This window comes from Pocillopora damicornis, chromosome 13 (genome assembly GCF_964200805.1).
Source record: "Pocillopora damicornis chromosome 13, jaPocDami1.2, whole genome shotgun sequence".
NCBI lineage: Eukaryota > Metazoa > Cnidaria > Anthozoa > Scleractinia > Pocilloporidae > Pocillopora > Pocillopora damicornis.
The window spans coordinates 21,078,140-21,099,941 of NC_142682.1; the positions used below are offsets into that span (position 1 = coordinate 21,078,140).

General features: G+C 41.9%; 2 protein-coding genes and 1 long non-coding RNA gene across 4 annotated transcripts; 1 reads left to right on the top strand and 2 right to left on the bottom strand.

The window, feature by feature from the left end:
• Nucleotides 1-8,087: 8,087 nt before the first annotated feature.
• Nucleotides 8,088-14,571, top strand: LOC149035899 (uncharacterized). Of its 2 annotated transcripts, XM_089191665.1 has the most exons (6): nucleotides 8,088-9,061; nucleotides 9,369-9,440; nucleotides 10,976-11,610; nucleotides 11,885-12,303; nucleotides 12,465-12,770; nucleotides 13,160-14,571. In XM_089191665.1, the coding sequence occupies exons 1-6, from the start codon at nucleotides 8,931-8,933 to the stop codon at nucleotides 13,898-13,900; spliced, it is 2,304 nt and encodes a 767-aa protein (XP_089047791.1). In that variant the 5' UTR covers nucleotides 8,088-8,930; the 3' UTR covers nucleotides 13,901-14,571. The 2 variants fall into 2 exon arrangements, with proteins under 2 accessions (XP_089047791.1, XP_089047792.1); XM_089191666.1 differs by lacking the exons at nucleotides 8,088-9,061; nucleotides 9,369-9,440 and adding an exon at nucleotides 10,344-10,476 and having other exon boundaries at nucleotides 10,528-11,610.
• LOC149035900 (uncharacterized) lies at nucleotides 10,089-12,592 on the bottom strand. The gene is made up of 2 exons (XR_016182306.1): nucleotides 12,452-12,592; nucleotides 10,089-12,315 (listed from the first exon to the last, which is right to left on the bottom strand). It is a non-coding gene; the product is annotated as an uncharacterized LOC149035900 (long non-coding RNA).
• Nucleotides 14,572-18,056: 3,485 nt separating the features above from the next.
• LOC149035901 (PDZ domain-containing protein GIPC3-like) lies at nucleotides 18,057-21,151 on the bottom strand. Its single transcript, XM_089191668.1, has 3 exons — nucleotides 21,008-21,151; nucleotides 20,509-20,888; nucleotides 18,057-18,118 (listed from the first exon to the last, which is right to left on the bottom strand). The coding sequence occupies exons 1-3, from the start codon at nucleotides 21,022-21,024 to the stop codon at nucleotides 18,063-18,065; spliced, it is 453 nt and encodes a 150-aa protein (XP_089047794.1). The 5' UTR covers nucleotides 21,025-21,151; the 3' UTR covers nucleotides 18,057-18,062.
• Nucleotides 21,152-21,802: the final 651 nt, after the last annotated feature.

Sequence of the window (21,802 nt, forward strand, 5' to 3'; positions counted from 1 at the left end):
AAAAGACTTGGTCTCCTGCATGAACCATTGCAGATCTGGTGGGAGATCTGTGAGGCGCAGCGCGTAGGCCGACCTCTTGGGAGGAAGGGGGGCTACGGGAACCTGCTGTGGGGTTTCCTCGGCACGATCATGCCCTGGCTTCTCCTCACGATCGGGTGTGCTCGTTGTGACGGGTGGCGGTATTTCCAGCCGTGCGGCGGGCATGGGTTGACCGTGATGAGATGTGGCCGCCTTCGGGAACCTTTGCAGATGTGGTGGGAAGTCTGTAAGAGGCGGCACGTGATGCGCCACCCTCTTCGGAGGCTGTGGTAAGGTTTCCTCCACACGATCGTCTCCGTGCTGCTGGTCGTCGTGGGCGTGGGGTATGCCGGTGGTGACGGGCGGCGCTAGTTGCGGCCTTGTTGCCGCGAGCACGTGTTGACCGTGGTGACGTGCGGTTTTCTCCCTGGACCTTTTCAGCTTCGGCGGGAGATCTGTGAGACGCGGCACGTGATAGGCCGCCCTCTTCGGAGAAAGGGCGGCTACGGGAGGCTGTCGTGGTGCTTCCTCTGCGCCACCACCTGGTTGAAGCTGCTCGTCACCGTCGTCGTCGGATACTACTGCGCTTATTGCAACGGGTGGCGGTTGTTGAGATGCGGTCTTCTTCCTGGACATTTGCTTAGGGTTTGCGGGCGGGAGATCTGTTAGACGCGGCGCGTGGGATGCCCTCTTGGGAGAGAGGGCGGCCACGGGAGGCTCTTGTGGGGCTTCGTCTCCACCATCGTCTTCTCCGCGCTCCTCGTCGTCCGATACTAGGTTTATTGCAACGGTTGGCGGTGATTCTGGCCTTGCTGCGGGCGTGGGCTCGCCGGCGGGATCAGTTTCTTCCTGGTCGCTAGAGTCGAGAGAACAACTATCCATGGATTCGGCCGACGGGCTCGGATAGCGGGGGCTGTCGTCGCCGTCGACCGAGCAGTCAGCGTAGCTTTGATCTTCACCTCCCCCCTCGATATCGCTCATCGTGTCAGTATTCCACAACAGTCACACGCTTACCAAATTCCACTTTCAAAAGAAAAAAAATTTAAAAAAAATAAATAAAAATTAAAAAAAAAAAATAGATGAAATAAGATGAACACGAATTAAAACAGAACAAAAAGACTTTGCGATGTTGTCTAGGTACTACCATCACTGATGCTTACGGCCACCTAAAAATTGAATTCGTGAGATCTCGAGACGCGGTTAACGAGGCGTTTGGGTCGAGATTGAACATTAACCAAGCCAGACCAGACCAGAGTTGACCGTTGACGCGAATGTCTCGTCTTGCGAGTAAAGCAGGGTCAATCCAAAAAAGAAAAAAAAAAAAAAAAAAAAAACAGCAAACAAAAAGACAAAAACTGGGTACGGTACAGACGATACAAACGGCGTTCAAGCACAAAAGTTTCCGTACAACAAAACGACAAGAATTTGCTGGCTGGGTGTTCACTCGCATCTGAGACAATTTTGGCCTTTAAATCTCGAATCCATTGAAAATTCCGACAAATGCCACAAGAAAGATCAGTTTGCATACTCTCGCCCAATGCTGATAAAACGGAGTTACAGAGCCGGTAACTCACCTATCGGTCCCGCCTGTGCCCTGGGCTTCGACAAAGGAAAATGCGAGCGTTAGGGACGCCAAACTCGCTTTTGGCATATGCGCGCGGTGACGCTGAAAGGTCCGATCCGAGACGATTTTGGCCTTTAAATCTCGAATCCATCGAAAATTCCGACAAATGCCACAAGAAAGATCAGTTTGCATACTTTCTCTCAATGATGAAAAACGCAGTTACAGAGCAGGTAACTCACCTGTCGGTCCCGCCTGTGCCCTGGGCTTCGATCAACGAAAATGCGACCGTTGGGGACGCCAAACTCGCTTTTGGCATATGGGCGCGGTGACGCTGAAAGGTCCGATTACAAAACCAAACAGACAAGTGTAAACAAACAGACAAGCATTGCAACTATGTTCGTATCTACGACCACTCTGAGTAACGACCAAATTAACCGACAATCGATTCAATAAAAACGAGCCATCTGCTCCATGTGGATTGTGCTACCTTATTAGGCGTAGACATTGACAGCAAATTGTCATTTAATGAACATGTTGAGAAAGTATGTAAAAAGTTGGCCTCTAGAATCGCAATATTGCGTAAGATCCGAGCGTGTCTACCCCTTAAACAGCGACTTCAGTTTTATAATAGCATTATTCGCCCCGTTATGTCTTACGCTAACGTTGTTTGGGCAAATTGCGATAAAGAGCGGCACGCGTTATTTGTCATGCCGATCGCATGACACCATCAGTTGCTTTGTTTAACAAGCTAGGTTGGATCCCGTTTTATGAGCAACCTAAGATTGATAAATGCACAATAATGTATAAGCGAATTAATGGGACTTTGCCGAATTATCTAAATGAACAGGAGGACGCTCTTTCGCTGTTTCGGCAACAAGACTGTGGAACAGTACACCAATTGAAATTAGGAAACTAAATTCTGTAGCATGTTTTAAAAAGAACATGTTTGCCAATATTTTTAAGGAACAACAACTTTTGCATCATTTCGTAATTTAATAATTTATTTTTTATCTTATAATTGAATCCTGTCATATTTTATATTTTAACTGTATATATATATATTTTAGCTTACAGTATTTTAGATTGTAAATAGTTGTGAGGGCCACAAGTTTATTAGCCTTTGGCTATTAAGTGCCACCCTCTTTAAATAAAGGCTTTATTATTATTATTATTATTATTATTATTATGTCTTTACCACTAAGTGACGCCGATACGAGTCGCGCCGCAGCGCACCTCTAGCACAAATAATAATAATAATAATAATAATAATAATAATAATAATAATAATAGCGTATGTCTGTTTGTGGTTATAATAATCATCTTTATTGAGGAAACTTTCAGAAAAAAAGATATGGTTTTCAAAGAGGACCTCAAAACTAGATATATCTAGTAAAAACAACAACTACTCACTACCTTCGCCATGTGTTTTGTCTGTTTCCATTTCGACACCGAGGGGGTACTGGGGTGTATGCATAGAGTTGAGCCCGCGCTCCAAAATTTAAAAAAAAATTATTGGAGCCAAAATCAAAAAGCTTCGGACAATGAAATACTCCTAGAGGAAATTCTAATCACAGAAAACGTGCCTGTCAAATTGGCGAAATGAAATAAATATGAACCCTCCACTCCCACAAGTGACCAAGACAGAACTTCTCCTTACAGTATGAATACAATATCAAGCAGGCAGGTGACGAGAATGGAGAAGAACATCGATCATGGGATTAGTAGTTGAGCCAATACCAAATTCTTTGAACTCACATCGTAAGAGTTGTCTGGCAGATAGTAAGGACAATTACTAATCAGATCTTGGGAGTGAAAGGGTTTCATACATCGAGGTTGCACTGTCCGGTTTTAATGCCCGTATACTAGCACATGAGACATTTCTGCGATTTGATTGGCTTAGAGCAGTGGTGTTTCAGCTTAATTTAAGCCAAATACCTACATGTGAAAATTACAAACTAAACCCGGGTAGCGGTAGAGACGAATAACAGCATAATTTGTACCTGATGTTTGGCATGAATACCACTGGCGATATTTCAAAATTGCCTCAAATGCCACCGGCCTAACAGCTGGTGAGACTACGCATAACAATTTCGAAATATCACTGCAGGCATTTAGGTCAAATATCACTAGAGATCATCCAATTACCTACACAAAGACAAAGGACAAAACCACACACTCCTTTGAATATAAATTTGGGCACCAGTCTTTATTTTCAACAACAATACCAATGAATGTGTCAAAACTTTTCTTGTCTACTCCATTCGGTTAGGCAGTATTGTTTAGAGGGGGAAAAAATCTCCAGTCATCACTGCCTGCACACATTCAACCTTGATGGTGGCACTTGATAGCTACATCACACCAGCACAGTTCCTGCCCTTGCATGTCAGCTGCTGCAACTGAAGAAAAGAGAGAATTTTGCTCATCTGTTGACACTGATAGAAACATGAAATTGCACAGCAAAAAGTATGAAAATTCCTTAAAGCCCCAGCTAGCTTCACACTGAACTCCTGCACTTTTTGAAGCAATAATAACCAATCCAAAGTGTCTGAATGAAATTCAGCTGCAAAGGAGGAATGAATTAATGTCAAGGGTTCCTGTCATTTTTTTAAAGCATGGCCTCACAAACTTTTTCCGTTGGCTCCACCAATAAAAAACATTTAGGGAAAGTCAAATAATCAATACCACAACTAGTACTTAAATACTAAGTTAGCAATTGACTGAGACACCATTAGCACCACCATAAAAAAATGTAAGAACCCTCAACTGGCTGAAACTTGCATCATTCAGTTGCATACTATTCTTCCCATATACTGACTAAGTATTCTTTGGCAGTACTTACTTGTATTTTCCAGCTGGAGGTAACTGCTATGTCTAGGCACAATTCTTTTCTGGCCCCTCTTGGCTGATTGGAGTTTGCCTGCTCCAGTTGACTGTTATTTTCTGTAAAACAGAATAATATACATAAGGACCCAGGCATGAAGTGAAGAAACCTTCCTTGGAAACCTTGGAAACAACACAATGTTTTTAATTGCTCAGATCAAAACCAAAAAATTTTACTGTTTGTTAAAAACAATGTTATGCAATGTTAAATGTTACATAATGTTAAAAACATCAAGGCCAAAAGTAATTCTGAACACAAAATTTAATAAATTTGACAGCTGTGAAGTATATAGCATTGCTTATGAATGAGACAAGAACGTGCTTTTAAATTTCCATCATACCTGAATAATGTCTGCGTAAAAATGGAGCTCAAATGTAGTATTTTTAACTTATAAATCTACTCCTAGTAAGTGGCCCTGGCAAACTATCTTTACATGTCACTGCCAATAAAATAACCCTCCATCTTCATAAAGATCTAAGTAGGCTCTTAAGGCCTTCCTGTCATTTTTTCAAAGCATGGCCTCACAAACTTTTTCCGTTGGCTCCACCAATAAAAAACATTTAGGGAAAGTCAAATAATCAATACCACAACTAGTACTTAAATACTAAGTTAGCAATTGACTGAGACACCATTAGCACCACCATAAAAAAATGTAAGAACCCTCAACTGGCTGAAACTTGCATCATTCAGTTGCATACTATTCTTCCCATATACTGACTAAGTATTCTTTGGCAGTACTTACTTGTATTTTCCAGCTGGAGGTAACTGCTATGTCTAAGCACAATTCTTTTCTGGCCCCTCTTGGCTGATTGGAGTTTGCCTGCTCCAGTTGACTGTTATTTTCTGTAAAACAGAATAATATACATGAGGACCCAGGCATGAAGTGAAGAAACCTTCCTTGGAAACCTTGGAAACAACACAATGTTTTTAATTGCTCAGATCAAAACCAAAAAAGTTTACTGTTTGTTAAAAACAATGTTATGCAATGTTAAATGTTACATAATGTTAAAAACATCAAGGCCAAAAGTAATTCTGAACACAAAATTTAATAAATTTGACAGCTGTGAAGTATATAGCATTGCTTATGAATGAGACAAGAACGTGCTTTTAAATTTCCATCATACCTGAATAATGTCTGCGTAAAAATTGAGCTCAAATGTAGTATTTTTAACTTATAAATCTACTCCTAGTAAGTGGCCCTGGCAAACTATCTTTACATGTCACTGCCAATAAAATAACCCTCCATCTTCATAAAGATCTAAGTAGGCTCTTAAGGCCTTCCTGTCATTTTTTTAAAGCATGGCCTCACAAACTTTTTCCGTTGGCTCCACCAATAAAAAAGCATTTAGGGAAAGTCAAATAATCAATACCACAACTAGTACTTAAATACTAAGTTAGCAATTGACTGAGACACCATTAGCACCACCATAAAAAAATGTAAGAACCCTCAACTGGCTGAAACTTGCATCATTCAGTTGCATACTATTCTTCCCATATACTGACTAAGTATTCTTTGGCAGTACTTACTTGTATTTTCCAGCTGGAGGTAACTGCTATGTCTAAGCACAATTCTTTTCTGGCCCCTCTTGGCTGATTGGAGTTTGCCTGCTCCAGTTGACTGTTATTTTCTGTAAAACAGAATAATATACATAAGGACCCAGGCATGAAGTGAAGAAACCTTCCTTGGAAACCTTGGAAACAACACAATGTTTTTAATGGCTCAGATCAAAACCAAAAAATTTTACTGTTTGTTAAAAACAATGTCATGCAATGTTAAATGTTACATAATGTTAAAAATATCAAGGCCAAAAGTAATTCTGAACACAAAATTTAATAAATTTGACAGCTGTGAAGTATATAGCATTGCTTATGAATGAGACAAGAACGTGCTTTTAAATTTCCATCATACCTGAATAATGTCTGCGTAAAAATTGAGCTCAAATGTAGTATTTTTAACTTATAAATCTACTCCTAGTAAGTGGCCCTGGCAAACTATCTTTACATGTCACTGCCAATAAAATAACCCTCCATCTTCATAAAGATCTAAGTAGGCTCTTAAGGCCTTCCTGTCATTTTTTTAAAGCATGGCCTCACAAACTTTTTCCGTTGGCTCCACCAATAAAAAAGCATTTAGGGAAAGTCAAATAATCAATACCACAACTAGTACTTAAATACTAAGTTAGCAATTGACTGAGACACCATGAGCACCACCATAAAAAAATGTAAGAACCCTCAACTGGCTGAAACTTGCATCATTCAGTTGCATACTATTCTTCCCATATACTGACTAAGTATTCTTTGGCAGTACTTACTTGTATTTTCCAGCTGGAGGTAACTGCTATGTCTAAGCACAATTCTTTTCTGGCCCCTCTTGGCTGATTGGAGTCTGCCTGCTCCAGTTGACTGTTATTTTCTGTAAAACAGAATAATATACATAAGGACCCAGGCATGAAGTGAAGAAACCTTCCTTGGAAACCTTGGAAACAACACAATGTTTTTAATTGCTCAGATCAAAACCAAAAAATTTTACTGTTTGTTAAAAACAATGTTATGCAATGTTAAATGTTACATCATGTTAAAAATATCCAGGCCAAAAGTAATTCTGAACACAAAATTTAATAAATTTGACAGCTGTGAAGTATATAGCATTGCTTATGAATGAGACAAGAACGTGCTTTTAAATTTCCATCATACCTGAATAATGTCTGCGTAAAAATGGAGCTCAAATGTAGTATTTTTAACTTATAAATCTACTCCTAGTAAGTGGCCCTGGCAAACTATCTTTACATGTCACTGCCAATAAAATAACCCTCCATCTTCATAAAGATCTAAGTAGGCTCTTAAGGCCTTCCTGTCATTTTTTTAAAGCATGGCCTCACAAACTTTTTCTGTTGGCTCCACCAACAAAAAACATTTAGGGAAAGTCAAATAGTCAATACCACAACTAGTACTTAAATGCTAAGAAACCTTCCTTGGAAACCTTGGAAAATAGACTATGTTTTTAACTGCCAACTTGGACGTGTACAAACAGGCAAAACAAACAAAGAGACAGACAAACAGACAAACACTCGCTCGTCGCTCGAGTCAGGAGGACGCTCGTCCCCTGCGGCTGAAAGCCCTGTATTTGCGAACAGAGAGAAAAATCTACGGACGGAAAAGGCTTTCGATTCTCTTGCGAGTTGCTTCGTTCTCAGAGTCGATCGGCTGCTGGTTTTTTTGCACTCGCGCGTTCGTCCACGTGTGCGCCACGAATCGAGTCGAAATCGAAGCGGCTTCGCAGACGAGGTGCGAAATCTTCCAAACGAACGAACGAACGAACGAATATTGCGCAAAGAGAAGAAGGTTGAAATCGACTCGCCCGCAGTCGAAAAGCCTTCGTTAAGTTGTGGGAGTGAACTCAATTCAGATAATATATACAGCCACTAGAGAGTCTCCAAATAAGTGCTCTCCTCGCCTAACGAATCATTCTTTGCACAGGGTTACCTTGAACACAGCAACATCGCAACTTCGAAACCTCGGGGATGGAAGGTGTGTGATGCCATATTCCCACTGCCTCCGATTTCGTGGAGGCGAAACGAAAAGACATGTCTGTCTAGCTCGCAGGGCTAGCTAGTCGAGTCACCTAATGCGCGTGCGCGCGCGCCTTGGGGAGGGGGGGACATTTGGCGCTAGGCCGATATGGCCGGCCAACTAGCCAATCAAATAATAATAAATAATAATGATAAACTATATTTACGCGTTTCCTATTACTACCGATAAGCATGCATTTGGTTTTGTCCAAATTTAAAGTCTTTTTTTTTTTTTTCGTGTGTGTGTGTGTGTTCCTTTTAACGATAAAAATGCTTTCGGGAAATAAAAACGTATAGTAGTGATCAGCTCTACGCGCAATATATTTGAAGAACTTTCCGTCCATCGGACGCAAAATTCATTCTCTTTGGAAGTCGACGGGGTGAAATTTTCATTGAATTAATTCCTTGCCGTCCCACGTTGACCAAAGTACAAGGGGAGAGACGCGCTAGTTCCCACGCATTGCTTTCAGTTCGAGTCACGTCGTGTGTAAGAAGTCACGTACCTGGGAAGGCAGGAAGTGGCCAGGGCTATCAATCATTTATTGTGTACGCGCAGAACCTGCGCGAACACAATAGAGACCTCCACTTCCGGTGCCATTTTTGGAAACTTGCAGCCATGTTGTCATGTAGGCACGAAAGGCGAGGAATGGCGAGCGCGTCGTTTGTTGAAGTGAATAAGTCACGACACCTGACCTAATACATCGTCGATTTTCAATCTCTCATCAAATAATCGTCCTCGAGTGTTCGTAGCTTCTCTCTTTTCTGTTTTAGCTTGCTGGAATTCGCTCGAGGGTCCTAAACTTTGATCCTAAATATCTGCGTGACCTCGTCGAAAATAACACTCACGAACCTTAAGCACGCCCTCCTCTTGCTGGTCCTGTCTTTAAACACGTCCCAGATGAGATTCTCAGCTCATTCCCCATATGAACTCACACAGTTAAGGTCGTTCAACATGCCGCCCAGAAGGAAACGTTCCAAAAGAGCAAGGGGTTGGGAGTTTATAGAAACACAAGCTGCGGAAAGTCGCAGGTCGGTAACGCGCTAAAATACACATGGTGCTCTGTTCTGTTTACTTTTTTGTTGGTTTTTGTTTTTGTTTTTTTTGTCATTGTTCCCCGAGGTGAACCGCACCCAGTGAAATGACCAGTAGGCAATCATTGCATTCATTGTATTCATTTGGAAGCTGTTTTATTTGCGGTCGTCTCTGCCTCTTCTTTCTGAGTTTTTGTCTTTGTTGTTTTGTACTATGCGTTTGTACTATACATTGTCGGCATGGTACTATACACGCTTGATTTTTACTTGGTGTACTTAGCGACGACTCTCTTTCGCATTGCAGTTCCCGTCTTGATCCCGTTCCCGTTCCCGTTCCCGTTCCCGTTCAAGACGAGGAAGATCCAAGCGAGGAAAGGTATGATATTAAATTTGACTTAGTGGGCACATATTAGATTCTATCTACTCCCCCAGAGTCACTTATTGGGACAGAGAATGTCTGTTGGTCTATTCCTTTATTTCTGGCAAAGGTTTCCAAAATTCAGAAGAAAACACGATCAACCATGCCCTTTTATATGCTCGAATCATGGAAGGCGTGCCCCTTTCCCTGGGAGTTGACCAGGATAATAGTACATAAGTGTTTTCTCCCCAGTTACTGGTATTTTTCAATATCTTGCCACAATATTTCTTGAACACCGAAACCAAATTATGCCCCATTCACACCAAAGCTTAAACATGTTTAAAAGTTGTTTTGTTAAACACAGTTTAATTTTTTTTTTCTTCATAGAAACTATTTAACCGAATATTTTTGACTTGAATGTAGCACATTGGAAATACAAGTTAGCTAGTACTTGAATCCAATGGAAAATCAAGTTTTTCAGTTCTCTGTTTATAATTTTCATTCAATGAAAACCAGTTTAACAAAACATGTTTTGCTGGTGTGAATGGGGTATTAGTTGGCTGCAGATTTTGAAGGGCATCTACTGCTCTGGTTGAAGATCATCATCAGAATTATTGTTATTCTTCTTAATGCTATTATCATTATTACTACTACTTTGATTATTACTATTATTATTATTATTACTATTATTATTGTAGCCTTGTTAATATAATTATAATCCATGCCCCAGTAGTTCTCAAAAAGGCATGTGCTCAATATTGTCGAATTAAATTTCAACTCGGCCAAAGATAGTTTCGGTGGTGTTACATCAGATTAGCCATCAGGCTACTGCAAAATTCCAACCAAATTGCTCAAACTTACCCAGGAAACAGATTGCACTTGACATGTGCCTTGGGTTTGTCCACTCTATCTGATGAACGGAGCACATAAAAGTGAGAACTGCTGTGCAAGGAACAGGGCAAAATAAAATACTCTACAACTTTTGTAGTACTCGACTGGAGAACTTGAGATTGTATACCAAAGAGTACAAATTGGTTAGAATGGTCGATCGATCGTGACGTCCCTGTTTACATTTTTGCCCATTAGCATGCCGGTGAACCCGTAGGAGATGTAGCTGTGTATACCAGTCATGTTCAAAAATGAAAAGAGCTGGTTGAATTATGCAGTTTGTTTAGGTTTCGACTCCTTGCAATCAGTCACAAAGAAATTGGCCACAAGTAAAAAAAAAAACTGCAAAATCGCTTGCAGGCAAAACATCAACGAGCTCATGCATTCCCTGTAAATTTTGGGGTTTTGAAAAGAGAATTCCTGGGAAACTGTTTGTTATCTATCGATGGGGCTCAGATTGTCAGAGATAACTGAAATGGTTCATATGCTCTTTCCATATTCAAAAATTTCATCTTATTTCTTCGCGAGATGATGATGATGACGAGGCAAAAAATGTAAACAAGGATTCACCCACGTTCAAAAAAGGAAACAGAAGTAGCTCTTGAGCAAGGCAATTCATGTTTTTTCAATTTTTTTCATGCTTTGTTTTTCCCTTTTTTTCCTAGCCCTTCAAGCTCGTTCATTGATGATGAAACACAACCCCGGGACTCACCAATGCTGCATGTGGCCTTAGACAACCAGCCATCCACAAGCAGGAATGTGGCACCAGTCCTTGTTGCACCGTATTTCCCGTCTGGCCTGGCGGTATCGTTGGAAGATAGAATGCGGTTCAACTTCAATCTGTTCCTGTATGACAGCTTGCGTTTGCCCGCAGGGCTTTTTGCTGAGGACCAAGCTGGAGAAGTGGTATTTGAAGACCTGCAGACATGTAGAGATTATTGTTCACGCTATGTACAGAGTAGAGAGGAATGGTGCAGCACACAGCGGCAGGAGTCAGACCACTCACAAGAAAGAAGAAATGAACTGTCCAAGGAGGATATGTTTCTAACCACGGGACAGGCCTTGGATGGGAGTCTGAGATGTGGCAACGAGGCATTCGACCGCAACTTGAATTTGGTACGCCTTGACCTCTTTGGGAACGTCATGATCTTGAATGCCCCCCACTGGAGCGATGTCTCTGCCCAGTTTACACATGGTTTCCCTCGTCGTCTCATCACGGACACACACAGAGGAATCTTGCCCGGCAATATCACGGTGGCAGCACGCATTTCGAACCAGGGAATTCGAAGCGTGTCTCCAGGTAACTTGAAAACATTTCTTAACAATTTTTTTTTCTTTAAAAAAAAAAAAACCAACAAACAAACAAAAACAGTAGTAGTAGTATTCCATTGTGAGGTAAAAATGATAACTCTGCTAGCACCAAAGAAAATTCAAGCTTGGGACAGTTTTGGAAGACTCACTTATTACATCTTGTGTTCTCAATGCAGTTCCTCTGATTACCTTTGGTACAAAGTGATTTGTTCTTGTGAAGGGCTAGTGCTCAGGACATGCAATTGACATCGACTCTCTTGCAGGTGACGTGGCTGCTTTCATGTCAAAAGAAATGATACGAGGTCTGGGACTCACCGTGACAGAACTGATGCTCGCGCGAATGACAGCAATCAGATATGCGGGCAAGAAAGACAAGCCTGCACGTCTGGTGGAAATGATGCTTCGATTTGGAGTGGACTTCCTGACCATGACGCCCCTGGAAGCCGAACAGACAAAGGGGCTCAGACTGGCCAGCTCTTCCCACTGGGATCTGGTGATAGCCTCTGCTCCAGACCATGGGGAGGACAGCAGTTCGGATGAGTCAGAACTCTCCGTCGGGTGGGATGCTGAAGAGGAGCTGGATCCACTTCCCGCCCGAGGAACCCCAGAGCACACTGAAACCGTGACAAGGCACATAGAAAATCTGCTGCAGTGTTACGTGTCTGTGCAGACAACGACTCAGGTAGGGTCTCTCCTGTGATTAAGAGCGAGTCAGTCAGTCAGTAGACGAGCTTAGAACCCATTACTCCAGATGACCATAATACACGCATTTAAAGATCCTCTTCATCATGCAGGGCCTTGTTTTAGATGACCAACTAGATATATCTCACCCTTTTATAACAGGCACTGCGAGTCACAGCTGCAGAAGCGACACCCACACGAAGACCCAGCGGCAGCTCCGGCTTGGTCAGACGAAGAAAGCAGGCGACGCCCAGACGTGCCAGCACCCGAGCATCCCAGGTGTCCACAGAAGGGCCAGTAGCTGAGCAAAGACCGAGGGACCAAGAAGTGCAGCAGGAAGTACCACCAGATCCCCGGCAGCGTCTGCTAGCACTGCCGGGAATCATAGCCACACGCATACCCAACAGAGAGTCTTTGGACAGACTGCAAAAGTTCCTGCAAGGAAACCAACCTTGCAACCCACCACAGGTGAACTGAAATTTAAAAAATAAATAACTGCACATTGACTGACAAAATGATTTGATAGGTGCTAACTTCAAAAATATTAGATTGGCATTTGCTGAATAGTTGGGGCCAAGAGACAGAGGAAATTGAGACTCAATCTTTGTCAAAAACTTTTAACCTACATTTAATTTTGACCTTTTAGAGGGGCAGGGGGAAATTGAGAATGAACCAATTGTAAGTTAAAAAATTTTCACCCCATTTTAAATTTTTTAATTTTCACTACTTGCACGAAGCATGCTTTATTATTATTATTATTAATTTTATTATCATTATTATTATTATTATTATTATTATTATTATTATTATTAGTGGAGGTACCTACCTCACCTGTTGCTTTTTTTTTCTCTCCCTAGGCAGAACAGCAGGCCAGATCTTCAGACACGCAAGCCTTACAGCAGGCTAGACAATCTGCAGCTCTCAGGGTCTACACAGAGGAACGTACCAGAATAGCGAGGCAGAGAGTCCGCGACGTCTGGACAGCCACTGGGGCCGACTGCACTTGCCTGGGAGAGCCGGTCGTGAGAGACTCCCAGGATGAAGAGGATCAGAGCTGCCCGTACTGCCTGTGCCAGGAAGGGGGGGGAGATATGGCCGACGTGAGAACCAAATGTCAGAATCCAACCTGCTCCATTTGCATGCTCGTAAACAAGCTGGACCAACCCACAATCACTGCGCTGGGCTTGAAAAGAAACGGACGGCTGGCTGCCATGTTGGAATTTGCACCCCTGATCGCACAATGTTTGAACGGTGGACAGATCCCTGAAGATAGGAGGATCCTGCTTTGCAAGGCCCTGGAGGACATCCTGAGTTGTAGTGCCACCAGATTGCGATATATAGCCAACGCTGGAATGCTGGTCATGCTCCGTCCACGTCTCCAACACCTTCTCTTACAAAGAGGCTGGGGAGACGTATGGTGCAACTTGTCTAAAATAGCCAGCGCCATTGGCCATCACAGCGACCACCATAGCCAGATCGCAGCACTCATGTATATACGTCGAAGGTGCATACCAGACAGTAACAACAGGTGGCTGTGGTTTCTCCAGCCAGAAGATCCCACTGAAGAAGAAGAGATCGACAGGACTGTCTTCCAATAGGAGGTACCTAACTGTAAAACAAATTTTCAGTCAGACTGTAAGCTTTTCACTTGGATGTTCATTTTGGAGTTCGAGATGATCAATGTCAACGTCTCTCACAGACTGTGGATAGATATTCAAGCTATGAGGACATTAGTTTTTTCTGTGACAATGGTTTTACTCAATTTTGAAATTCAACCAGGTTGCATGTTCATTTTAGAGTTCAACACAGGCCAGTGTGTTCTGAAGAAATGAATGTTTTTTTTGCGACAATCGTGAGAGGTGGTTTCAGTCAATTTTATAACAAGATGATCAATGTCAAAGTCTGTCGCAAACTGTGGATAAATATTCAAGCTAGGGCAGTGGTGTTTTTCTGAGGAAATTGGTCTTTTCTGTGACAGTGGTGAGATGGTTTTACTCGATTTTGAAATTCAACCAGCATGTTCATTTCAGAGTTCAACACAGGCCAGTGTGTTCCGTAAGTGTTGTGTTTGCAAGATTTTTTTTTTTTAAGTTCCTCACAAGCTGTTGATGATAATATTCAAGCTAAGGCGGTCGTGTTTTTGTGAGCAAACTAATTTTTTTCTGTGACAAAGGTGACAGATAGTTTAGCTCGATTTTGAAATTTGACCAGCGTGTTCATTTTGGAATTCAACACATTTAAAATAAAATTGAGTTGATGGTTGAGAAAATGTGTACTCGTTCTCTGCTATAATAAGTTATTTTTAATAACCGCCACAAAAGGGAAGCAGGTCGCTGTGCCCACAAAGATGAGAACATTCAAAAGTGTCTCCTTTAACTCTAGTCACCACGATCGCTATAAATGCAGCTTTCCTTACCAAGCTGTCAACCAATTGCGATAAAATGGTCTTTTGTTTTCACCTTCATTTCACTAAAGAGGTTTGCAGTTCAGAGAAAGGAATTCAACAACAATTAGACTGCCGACAAAACTCTGAAAAGACAAATTCAACCTCTTTTTCCAATTGTCAGTCCGAGATCTCTCTTTGGGGCACTTTGCCAAATTTCGCCCTCCATATTGAAATGAAAATAGATCCTCGTTAAGAAAAGCAGTGCATTATAGTCTAAGTTCAAGGTTTTACCCCCAGACAGGCGGTAAGGGTTGTTATTTAAGCAAATTCCTTCCAACTATTAATGGTTCCAGAAAGAAATTCACCCTTGCTTAGGAATTTTTTCAGCTAACCCTAACACTCACCGTGCTTTTTCCGGCTAAATTCAACCATCGCGTGTGGAAATGAGGGTTAGGGTTTAGGGTTAGGGTTAGGGTTAGGGTTAGGGTCCAACAGTACGCCAAACGACTGGGTACATCCGTTCAGTTTGTCACCCTCAACTGTAAATATGTGTAGCTCTGGATTCATACACTTTTAAAGCGCGTTCCTTCGACGTACGAGTTTCTACCAAAGTACACAAAACGAAGCAAAAATGCCTGGGATATTTGACAGGCACTTGCGACCTCCCTTTAGAAAATGGACCGATCGTCGGGAAAATACTCTCCGTTTACCGAGCAGAATAAGCCTCAGAAGGTTGGTTCTACGAGTCTTAGACTGAAAGTCCTTGACATCTACTCACTACCTTCGCCATGTGTTTTGTCTGTTTCCATTTCGACACCGAGGGGGTACTGGGGTGTATGCATAGAGTTGAGCCCGCGCTCCAAAATTTAAAAAAAAATTATTGGAGCCAAAATCAAAAAGCTTCGGACAATGAAATACTCCTAGAGGAAATTCTAATCACAGAAAACGTGCCTGTCAAATTGGCGAAATGAAATAAATATGAACCCTCCACTCCCACAAGTGACCAAGACAGAACTTCTCCTTACTGTATGAATACAATATCAAGCAGGCAGGTGACGAGAATGGAGAAGAACATCGATCATGGGATTAGTAGTTGAGCCAATACCAAATTCTTTGAACTCACATCATAAGAGTTGTCTGGCAGATAGTAAGGACAATTACTAATCAGATCTTGGGAGTGAAAGGGTTTCATACATCGAGGTTGCACTGTCCGGTTTTAATGCCCGTATACTAGCACATGAGACATTTCTGCGATTTGATTGGCTTAGAGCAGTGGTGTTTCAGCTTAATTTAAGCCAAATACCTACATGTGAAAATTACAAACTAAACCCGGGTAGCGGTAGAGACGAATAACAGCATAATTTGTACCTGATGTTTGGCATGAATACCACTGGTGATATTTCAAAATTGCCTCAAATGCCACCGGCCTAACAGCTGGTGAGACTACGCATAACAATTTCGAAATATCACTGCAGGCATTTAGGTCAAATATCGCTAGAGATCATCCAATTACCTACACAAAGACAAAGGACAAAACCACACACTCCTTTGAATATAAATTTGGGCATCAGTCTTTATTTTCAACAACAATACCAATGAATGTGTCAAAACTTTTCTTGTCTACTCCATTCGGTTAGGCAGTATTGTTTAGAGGGGGAAAAAATCTCCAGTCATCACTGCCTGCACACATTCAACCTTGATGGTGGCACTTGATAGCTACATCACACCAGCACAGTTCCTGCCCTTGCATGTCAGCTGCTGCAACTGAAGAAAAGAGAGAATTTTGCTCATCTGTTGACACTGATAGAAACATGAAATTGCACAGCAAAAAGTATGACAATTCCTTAAGGCCAGAGCTAGCTTCACACTGAATTCCTGCACTTTTTGAAGCAATAATAACCAATCCAAAGTGTCTGAATGAAATTCAGCTGCAAAGGAGGAATGAATTAATGTCAAGGGTTGATGTGATAATGATGGACGGAGTTAAAAGTTTCTGATGGCTGTCATTTCCATAGCGCTGGTCGCAGGCCTGCGGCAGACTGTTGAGGTGGTAGCCCCAGGTGCCCAGAAGGCCTGCGCGCGTAGCGCAATGGTGATCATGGCCTGTCAGGGGAACGACAGCCTCTTGTGTGTTCAGTGGGGGAAATGTTACGTAGACGGGTAAATGGATGGTATAATCCAGAAATCTAGTAATGTCATTGACCATATTTACCTGCAGGCGAGGCGATGTGACAGCTCTTAATAACCCTTTCACTACCGCAAATGACCTGGAGAGAGAATTTTTCCTAACGATATAAATACAATATGAACAGGGTGAGTGCTGAGAATCCAGAACATCATCTCAATTTGGGGACCATTGGTTGATGCCATACTAAATTCTACCAAGGAACTACCATCATAAGGATTGTATGGTTGACAGTGAGGAGAGGTGCAAATTTGATCTGGGAGCTAAAGGGTTACACTCAAGTGGTAAGGGACGTACAGGTGCAATCTGGTTTGAAGGGAATTTCATTCCTGTGCAAGCCCTGTCATTTCAAATGGCTGACAGATAACAATAATAATATTATCTCGGAGTGGGTGATCAATCATTATTCTCACGGATTTGATTTTATGAATTGACTGACCTTTTTTTTTCCCAGGGAAGGATTCAATTTGTACTTCACTTGGTCCTTGTTTCCCCTACAGGCAGGAAAGCAGGAAAATTCACATTGACATTCAATTTACAGCCTCCTTTTAATGAAGCCTTTCACTCCCTCCCAAGATCTCCATAGTAATTCTCCTTACTGTCAGCCATACAGTTCTGGTGACGTTGGCTTGGAGAATTTTCTATTGGATCAGCTTAAGTTCCCTTCATTTCTATTTTTCTTTGATCTCATCACTTGTCTGCTTGATATTGCACATTGTATATTGTATATTGGATATTGGATATTGGATATTGGATATTGGATATTGTATTATCATTTCTACTATTATTAAATGAGATTGCTAAAAACATGAAATTTCTGCCAACAATGCCAATAGGCAGTGGAGAGAAGAGGTAGAGAGAGAGAGAGGCGATGGAATGGTCAGTGCAGGAGAGTGGAAGAAATGCTCACAAGTTGTAGCTGCAGAGGTGAAACTTTGAGGGGCTGTCGTTCCTAGACCGCTGGCCGGTTGGTGAGGGCAAACTGTTGAGGCCGGAGCCACAGGCTCCACCAGCGCTAGCGCGCGTCGCAAAGCGAGCAGCGGGGCTTGCCAGGGGAAAGGCAGGGCACTGTTTGTGCAGAGGTCAAGGAGGGACATAGACCAGCAGGTAGTAGAAGGATGTTTTTTCTTTCAATGGTCTGTTTTCAGTGGTGCACTTTGGGAACAATTGATTGTTATTCATACCTCAGTCACTGGGTGGATTTGCAGGTGCAGGTGCCTGTACAGGACTTGGTCCTTGGTTGGCCTAGAGGAAAGAAAAGCAGGGGTCAAAAATTAGCATTGACATTTTTGATTTGAAACATGTAATATCATCATTATTATTATTATTATTATTATTATTATTATTATTATTCAGATTGCATTTCATGCATTTAACCCCTGGCCAGTAATTCTGGAAATGAAGAAAGGAAAGCCTGCCCTCTTACCACAGGTAGAGGGTTGTTTTGGGCATCATCATTGCAAAACTGTTCTAATTTGTACTCCTAACGATATCAATACAGCATCAACAGGATGAGTGCTGAGAATCCAGAACATCATCTCAATTTGGGGACCATTGGTTGATGCCATACTAAATTCTACCAAGTAGCTACCATCAAAAGGATTGTATGGTTGACAGTGAGGAGAGGTGCAAATTTGATATGGGAGCTAAAGGGTTAACCCTTGAACTCCTGTTAGTGTTTGACACTATATAACTCCCTATAATATCCATACATTATTCAGCAAACAGGTGGTGAGAATCATCAGACATATCAGGCACAAGTGGTTACCTTGATATACATATATATATATATATATATATATATATATAGCCACTTTCCCAGGCAAGGATTGGATTTGTACTTCACTGGAGGAATGTGCATGACTTGGTCCTCGGGCCGGGAGAAGTCACATGTCGATCACCTCTGGCAGTTTGAGGGTGAAATGAAATGAAATGGCACAGCAAGACACTGACTCTTTTGGCATGCAAAACACTCAAGCGGAGACCTCTCGGGTCTTTCTTTCTTTCTTTTTTTGGATGCCACCCACCGTGAGAGAGAGAGAGAGTAACCCTGATGCAGATCATCCGATGAATCAGTAGGTAGATGAAAGTTGTTTCTCACCAATTTAAAAAAGTTGTGTGCAAAATAAATACAGACATCAGTACAATATCTAGGAGGTACTTAGGTACACGATACATCATCATTTTTATTATTGGACGAATCTATTTAACAAACAGATATGAACGAACCATGAATTAACCCTTTAACTCCCAGATCAAACTTGTAATTCTTTTGACTGCCAACCATACAATTCTTATCATGTGAGTCCGGAGAATTTAGTATTAGATCCACTAATTATCCACAAAATCCACATTTTTCTCTCTTCTCGTCACCTAGATGGTCGATATTGTGTGGATGATGTAAGGAGAAACTCTGTGTCGGTCACTCACTTCTGTGTTGGTTGGAGTTGAAGGGTTAAATATAAAAGTTGCATTGCACTGTCTAACCCTAAGCAAGCAAAAAAAAAAAAAACCCAACACATCAAGTGTCAACCCCAAGCAACTAGTTCCCACACAAAACTCTGAGGACATTCTTACAAAAAGTCTTAAAATCTCTTGCTTTAACCGGCCTTTGACTCCCAAGATCTGATTGGCTGCCACATAATTGTAAATAAGTGACAAGAATTTGGTGTTAGATCAAGATCACCACTTCTACTCGATAAGGTTGAGTTTTCTCCTGACCTGTCTGCCAGATAATGTTTAGATATTAATTACAGGGAGAAGTTACATGTGAATCACTCTTGGGAGTCAAAAAAGGGTTAAAGCCTCAGAATTGGCCAAGGAAGAACCTTCCCAGATTTCTACATCTAGTTAGCAGCCCATGCAGCTAGCTAGCTAGCTAGCCTCTACAATCTACACTTGTAAAGAATTGAGAAAATTTAAACAAGCTGGCCAAACCAGTAATCTCAATACTCACTCGTAAAGAAAGAATCGAGAGATTTCAACAAGGTGGCCAAACCCAAAAGAAAAGGTTCATTGCACTTGCATTATTTTCATGCTCATGCAGACAACATTCAGACAACCTGTGTCGGTGAAACAAAACACTTTGGACTTTCGTCAAGGAGTAAGTGACGCGTTTTCAAAAAAACTGATAACAATTTCAACCTTCCACTTCTACCATCCGACACTGCACCCCGAATGTCAAATATAAAATCAACTGGGAACTGGAAATCTGCAAATTCTTCATCTGGCAACGGCCATAGCAGAATCACTTGGATTGGAGACTCAGTGTCTTACTCTTCAGTAACTACCAGTGAGTGTCTGGGCTGAGGGGGGAAAAAAAAAAAAGAAAAGAGGATCGGAGAGCCACATTACTTCTCACTACAGCGAGAAAGTCAAATGGTCTGCAAAGGCTTCGAACAAAGAGCAGAGTGCCATCGGCATGACTTTATTCAGCAACCAGAACGCAAATTATTGTTTCTGAACTGTTACCACGATCGATCTTGTATTTTTTCACGACAAAAGAGGTCCCTTTGGATGCCGTGTCAATGTTCCATTCACTTACAGTGAGAGCATTTGACTTATCAGCAGTTAGAATATATGGCATGGCAGATTGTAACTCTGTCATAATAGATAATAGATGATAGCTGACTTACCGGAGCTGAGCTGCTCTCTCTCAGGCTCGATCAACCCAAAGACGACTATCCCTCCGACCGGAACCCATGCTATCATAGCAGCTACATCACGGTGCCCGGTACCGACGACAGTCGTGCCGTTTATAGCTACTATACGATCTCCGACGCAGATCCCGGGAGCTTCGTGCGCAATGCTTCCTGGATCGATACCTTCGATGAGTGCACAACCCGAACTATCATTTGTTATGTGAAGACCCAAGGATGGGCCTGCTTTAGACACTGTCACAGTTTTGCGTTCTCCTTTAACAGGTGCAGACGTGAAGCCATCAGCTCCAGTTTGCCCTCCGAGTAACCCTTCCGTGACCATTCCGCATGCAGTTAGCGTGGACATAAGACAAGATCTGATGGAAAGAAATGTAAATTCTCAGGTCAACTCAATTCAGATAATGTATACAGCCACTAGAGAGTCTCGAAATAAGTGCTCTCCTCGCCCAACGAATCATTCTTTGCACAGGGTTACCTTGAACACAGCAACATCGCAACTTCGAAACCTCGGGGATGGAAGGTGTGTGATGCCACATTCCCACTGCCTCCGATTTCGTGGAGGCGAAACGAAAAGACATGTCTGTCTAGCTCGCAGGGCTAGCTAGTCGAGTCACCTAATGCGCGTGCGCGCGCGCCTTGGGGAGGGGGGGAGGGGGGAGGGGGGGGACATTTGGCGCTAGGCCGAGATGGCCGGCCAACTAGCCAATCAAATAATAATAAATAAAATCATCATAAGCTTTATTTACGTGTCAAATAAGATAGCAGTTTCCCACTAGGTAAGCACACCTAAACTAAACTCGTCTGATCTATATAAAACTATGCGTTAAAAATTTATTGGAATATGATAAAAGAGCTCTTCCCATATAAAACTACCCTACCCCGAAAATAGTAGACCCCACGTTTATAATACCCCACCCTGTATAATAAGATGATAACCTTCATATGATGAGATAATAAGATGATAATAATTACAATAATATGATCTTGATAGTATTTAAAATATTTAAGATTGACGTTCTTGTACCCTCTCTACTTTTCTAGAATCACTAGCTTTGCAACAATTCCATACAGTACCACAGTAAGTTAAATAAGGCAGAAGAGCAGCCTTAAAAAGTTGTAATTTAGCCTTGGCTGGGATTAACTTCCTTAATCTATTAGTTACACCCAGCCTTTGACTGCTTCCTTTTTTTTTCTTTTTTTTTTTAATTTTTTTTTTTTTTTTTTAACAGATGTTACTCACGCGATCAGAAAAATGTAAATTATCATCAAT